Source organism: Acanthisitta chloris, unplaced genomic scaffold, assembly GCF_000695815.1.
Source record: "Acanthisitta chloris isolate BGI_N310 unplaced genomic scaffold, ASM69581v1 scaffold14372, whole genome shotgun sequence".
Classification (NCBI taxonomy): Eukaryota; Metazoa; Chordata; class Aves; order Passeriformes; family Acanthisittidae; genus Acanthisitta; species Acanthisitta chloris.
In genome coordinates this window covers 1-6,414 of record NW_008662255.1, presented here as the reverse complement: position 1 = coordinate 6,414, position 6,414 = coordinate 1, and the positions used below count along the sequence as shown (strand labels likewise).

Here is a 6,414-nt window from a genome sequence, read left to right as displayed (position 1 = left end):
GAATGGCAGATGCAGGCAGAACAACACAGGGTTACTTTTTAAGAAGAGTCACTGAAAGTTACCATGGAGAATTTGAGATAAAAATAGGAAAAAAAAGTTGTTCTGATGTTAAGGTACAAATATTGTAATGTTGATGCAAGTGATAAACAGAGCTTCAAAACAACTAAAACCTATGAGTTACAACAAACAAATCTTCATTGCAAAAGATCCCAAACAAAGCACAAGGGAAATACACTCACATTTTTGTGTTACCAAACAAAAGCGGATGACTCCCTGCATTTAAGTAAATTATGTTTACATCTACTCTCCAATCAAATCTCTATCTTTCCATATCAACCTGTATCCACATCGCATACTTGTTTCTTATTGCCACAGAAGTATTTTACTGAAGTGCTCGACCAATGGCTGACAACAACTGACCAGTCATCAATTCTCTAGTTCCTGAAGAAATTCCAGGATTTGGGTATCTTCACCCAGTTAGTGTATTGTATATCCTCTTCTGTATGTTGTAAGTAAGACATCGTAAGTACAGAAGGTAACAGTTCAAAAAGCAGAGGATGTACAAAGCTGAACACTACTCTAGCACACTGAGTTTAAACAGTATTCAAGAGTCCACACACTGCCCTAGAAAAGTGGTAAGCATTTACAGCTATGCTGCTATACAGGAAATCTAATTCAAGGGTATCTTCATTTAGTGCTTCATTAACTTCCACAGTAAGCAGCTCTGTACTAGAGAGACTGAAGAGTATCCCAGATGAACATTACCATTTGTGCACAGCTCTACGTAAACCAGCTCTATTTTGATGTGCAAGACAAATGGCAGTATTATGAAGGATTTCCATATCCTCTCAGAAGCAGCTGATACTTGACTGGTTAGAACAACACACAAACAATGAAACTGCTTTCAGTTTCCTTCGGAAATAAATTTACACTTCTGATCAACTGTGACAAATAGAAAAGTAACACCTTTATGAAGGTTTGGGTTTTATTTTGTTTTTATAACTGGGTTTTTGACTAAACAGTCTTAAAATATATTATTATTATTCACAAAAGGCTAGGTATAGACACTCCCCTGCAACATAAACTAAGTAAGGCTGATTATCAAACACACTTATGGGAGCAAACAGCAGCTGTACTATCTTTTGAGTTTACTCGAGCTACAGAATTTCTAAGGATCATAAATCATTGCAGAAGTTAGTCACAGGGCTATTAAAGGTTTTGAGGACAAAGTTTGACACGGTCAGAGGTAAAAACACCTTAAGAAATCAGTTGGAAGAAAAGGTATTTGTTTTCTCAACAGAAAGTTTCAAAATTACAAATGTCAAAGAGCACTCAGTCATTACGTTTATGTTAATTAAAGCCTTTCAAAGTAATATAACAGAAAACAAATTTAATCTCTACATTACAAAAGGAAAATGAAATATAAAGGGATGACAGCAGTTACCTGATGTTATTTGCACTGTGTGTAATGCTGATTGTTTATACGGTTCATTCAGAAAACTTTGAGACAAAGACAAATTCAGTTCCCCTGCAAATACCTTGGACAGCTGAGTGTGCTTTACATTCCTTACTGGCTTCCTATGTGGCAACAAGAGACTGAAAACTGTTCAGGTACCATAACACGAACTCAGCCTGTGGAGTTCTGCTAACAACTGTACAGTACCACACACTCAACTGCTGTAGGAAAAAGAAGCAACTGAGGCATAATGTTCCTTAAGGTCTGCAGAGATCAAACAGCAGCAGAACTTAAGAGAGTCAGATCACCTACAACAAGTAAGAAATCTTTCCACATGTCATTTATCACCAGCTTCTATGGAATTGAAACATTTCTTTTAAGAAGTCTCAGCTGTGCTTGCTTTCGCAGGCACAGAGCAGCACAAAACAATGGAGTACTTGTGTAATTATGTTCCATCTTTCCTGAAATTATCAGATCAAATTATGTTCTTTAGCCCTGTTACAGATGTCAACAATTATGGATCTCTATCATGGGTCAGATGCAGTGCTAACAGTGTTAGCTACCTTATATGCATCCCCTGGGAGCTGCAGTCTCCTCCTTTTACTCAAAGGCCTGGCCAATTTTACAACTCTAGAAACTTTGAAACAGAAATACTAATCAAGTTATCTTTGTTGCTGCAGCATAAATACACGTTTTAAGGTGTCTGTGTTTAAGTTACAACCATTACCTACACACATATCCAACTCCCTTTTTGCATCCATCAAGTACAGAGGTCAGGACTTTAACGATCTGAGAATGTGCTTTTTCTTGCCCAATACCTCCTGAATGTTTTGAGTTATTCAGCTCTATCAGACACCTGATAAACAGCAACTGCAAGACACAGATTGTTTCTTTGTAATCACTAGAGAGGTGCAGAAGGAAAGCAGCAAGAATGTGAAGCCAGTCTGGGCTCTCTCAGGAGCAGTGATGAAGAGAAGAAACACAGACCTTCTCCTCTAGTGGCTATGGATGTCTGAAAATGGCACTCACGTTTTAGTCAAACTTAGTAGCCTAAATAAAGCTGAAAAAGGAAGCTACTAGAATACATTTCGTACCATGGCACTGCTCTAAGCTGTGCTGGGGACCAGGAATAATCTTTTAACTCCCACTCAGATTTTTTTTTCCTCTTCCAATTTAAGGTGCACTAAAACCTATGCACAAAGTCAGAGATTTCCTTCTGTGCGTTAAAATTCCTATTTTTAAAAAAGGTCAATGAGACACTAAAGGTACACAACTAAATAAGATTTTGGGTAAGCACAAAAAAATTTAGAATTCTTCATTTTACAGAGTCCAAAACCCAAAGACTACATACCAGGACTTATTCCCATTAAGTACCATAGAACCCATGAAGCAAAAAGGCAGACATGGAGAAAGAAATTGTTGCTGAGTTATGAGAAACAGAGGGGGAAAACCTACTGAAAATGACATACAGAAGAGATCCCTATACCCAGTATAGGAAAGACATTGCAAATTTCACTGAAAGGGGATAAAGGAAGGCAAGTATTGCAAGCTTTAATTTTAGGGCCTTAAAAATTATCTTCAGTGACCATATTGCTATAAAGTACAGTTTATTCTGCCAATCTAAGTGGAGCAGTATGGCAAGAGCTATGCTTTTTTTTTTATAGAAAACTGCTAACTGTTGCTCCTAACCATTCATCTCTCAGTTGTGTAATTGATAATCTGGTACAGGTTCGCTCCTGTGGCTTTCAGAGAAGCAGTTGTAATTGAACAGTGCTTGTTACCAAAAACTGAGTTTTGTCTACATGAGAGCTCCCATCACAGCTGGCACTGAGATTTCTACTAATGCTTTCAACTATGTCTGGCACTGACATAACAGAGAAAGCAGAAGTCTGTTAACAGCCATTGCTACAGTAGGATTTCAGCAATGATCAGTAAAATGCTGCCTACAGCAGGAAGTCACTCAACACACATTTACAGTAGGCTCTACATGGCACTTTCCTCAGATACTCAGTGCACGAATGCAAGGGGAAATGGACTGATGCCCCTCCGGCTCTCTCCCAGCCCTCACCAGGCTCATTATGCAGTTTTCAATAGCAGCACTCTCCCCTTCACTGCTCCAGGTCACCACTAACGCGGCAGCAGCTACAAGAAAGCCATATAAAGTCAGCCTGTCTATAAAGAGACTATAAAAAACCCACACACAACAAAATTCACATTTTGCCACACCCAAAACGTTTCTGGGGTACAGCACCAGCGTGTTTAGCAAACTGGGAAATTACAGCTCTCCACTGCGGGAAGCTCAAGACTCAGAATGTTTACACCCCTATGACCAGTAAAAGCAAGTGCTGACTCTGCACGAACGAAGTGTGAAAGCTGTTTATTAAAGACGGTACTTTTCATTCAAGCAATAGTAGAAGGAAAGTGTGCTTAAGAAAGCCTGGACAGTTTCCTGTTCCATCCTAGTACACATCTCCCCATTCTTCTCCCAAAGTTTAAGAGGGCCTAGCGTAATTGAAGTCTGCAAGAGACTATGGGTAAACACAGTTTGAGTCGTGGAATGACTTACTTTGTGGGTATTTTTGGTGAGGAAGGATCAGACACATAAATCTTTTTAGGGTTGTAACTTACACTACTCCCCATTATCCAGTCTGCCCTGTAACTTCTACTTCTGCAGTTTCCAAACTCCAAAATACTCATGTTAACACTCCTATGGCTTATTCACCAATATTAGTGACATTCACCAATATCCAGTATTAAAAGCAATGGTTATTATTAGAGAGAATTCTAGAACCTTAAATAACAGGAACCAGTCTTTGATATTTTCTTACAGTTAATTCTGTAAACAAGTCAGAAGTTGAATCTGAGAGTTTGCTACAGGGCTTTTTGTTGTTTTGTTTGGGTTTTTTAAACTTTTGTATGAAAAGTAAAATTGAAAAAATCCTTCCTAATGTAATGCCTCAACGTTAAACAAATGAAGGCAAATATTAAGGGCTGTCCAGTTCTAAAAGATTTGTGCTATTGAAAATGTCCAGTAAAATCTCATGTGCTTCACTACATGCTCTTATGAGGCTGCTGTGATTCAGAAATCACTTGTGACTAATTTTGTGTCTGACCCACAAACATGTATTTCCTGTGTATTTTTGACTGCAAAGCAATTAAAAAAAAAAGTAAAAATTGCAAAGGTGCTTACCTTGATTGGAGCTGTTGAGAACTTGACTTTTCGGTCTGGCTCAGGATCTTCCTCTTCAGAAAGTCCAGGAAACTCCTCATATTCACTGTCATACGTATACTCCTCCTCTCCCTCCAAAATGTCTTTGCCTTCAGGCTCTTGGTTTTCTGGCTCTGTATCCCTGTCATCATCAAAAGCTGCATTCTCTATTCCAAAAGCACTGAAGTCCTCACTTTGCTTTTCCAGCACTTGCTCCTCTTCTTCAGTATCCTCTTCCAGCTCTAGAACATCCTGAACTCGTGTAACTGGATCATCTCTCACAGACATCCCATCTCTTTCTTCTTCCCAATTGGTCTTGCTGCCATCTGTAAACTCTTCTATCGCTTCCAAGGCATAGTCACTCCTCTTCCCCTCCTGTACTTGACATATGAGCATCTGATCCTCCTCAACAACGTCATCTTTCTCCAAACCCTTTTCATGCCCTGAGGTTCCATCTTGAGCAACCAGCTCTGCGCAAGTCCCCTCTGTGGGACTCCCCCAGGAGAGAACACTTTCTGATCTCCAGGCATACTGCGCATATCCCACTGGCTTCTCTCAGGTCTCAGTTGCTCTCTTTTGTCTTTTCCAAGTGACTCGCTCAGCTCATTTCCAAGGATCACAGGCCCTTTGGGCAATGTGTCCTTCTCTGGACATCCTTCAGCAACAGCAGAGGAATTCGAACTCTGCTGGCCTCTCAAAGGGTCCTGATTCAGCAAACTATCATTTTGGGAAATGTCTTTGGATTCTTCAGTATCACTGTCACCCAGAAAGCTTTCCAGCCTCCTAGAAATGGGCCCTGCATTCAGGAAGGAGGACTTGGAACCACTATTAGGAAGTTGCTGCTTCAACTCCTCACTACCTTGGTTCTCAGCTTTCTGCAGCGCAACTGGAGGACTCACTTCTGTATTAAAACTGGAGTGGCCCACCACACTGCTGCAATCAGAAGCTGAACCACACCTCCTCTTATCTTCGCTTCTTTCACATTTGCTGGGGGAATATCTGTCCACTGAGCTCCGTTGCTTTATGTTTCTCTCAAATAGCTTCCTGGTCTCTGAAAATTTTTCTGCCAGGGCAGCTTTGTCCAAATCTGCCTCATCGCTGCTACGGACGACCTTGTCGGCAGCAGAAGGCACAGACAATGAATCCACAGGGCTGCCACAGGGGCTGGGACTTGTATTGAGAAGGTTATTTTTTTGGACAATGAGAAAAGATGAGCTACCCGAAGAAGGTCCGTACTCCGCTGCCGTGGCCCGGGTGATCAACTTGGTCTCAGCGGGTGAACTGCTTTCACAAGAGGTGGTGGAAGAAGAGCCTCCCATTTGCAGGAACATGCTTTTGATCTTGTGTACTCGATTGCCATAAGTGGCAGCTCTGCCTCGACTGTGCGGGTCATTTCCCCCTCCATTGGAAGAGGTGCTCAGCTTCTGATGCAAGCCTGCTTTGTTGGAAGCGTTATCAGGATTGTTTACACCATCAAAAGTGCATTTGATAGCATGGAAATCAGATTTATAGGCATTTCGGTGTGGAGAAGCACTTCTTAAAGTCCTTTCCCCCTTGCCTTCGGTTTTTATCATTGTCGAAGAGACAGCCCCCTCGACTCCCGAAGAAGAATGGGAAGGCACAAAGCTTCTACGCTCCACGCTCGGGCAGAGCGGATCCCACAAAGCTCCCGAGCGCCTTTCACTCGGCCAGCCTGGCTCTCGCGCCGAGATGGAGCACAGGGGCACTCTAGGCGGAGAGAAAGGAATCA

The 6,414-nt window shown here is 41.4% G+C and overlaps 1 protein-coding gene across 1 annotated transcript in view; it reads right to left on the bottom strand.

Annotated features, from left to right (window-relative positions):
- The window catches only part of LOC103798286 (neurabin-1-like), a 41,510-nt gene extending 35,272 nt beyond the window's left edge, over positions 1–6,238 (bottom strand). Inside the window, 2 exon segments of the mRNA XM_009070539.1 lie at positions 4,647–5,191; positions 5,194–6,238. Coding sequence (XP_009068787.1) covers positions 4,647–5,191; positions 5,194–6,238 — 1,590 coding nt within the window.
- Between the last annotated feature and the right edge of the window lie 176 nt (positions 6,239–6,414).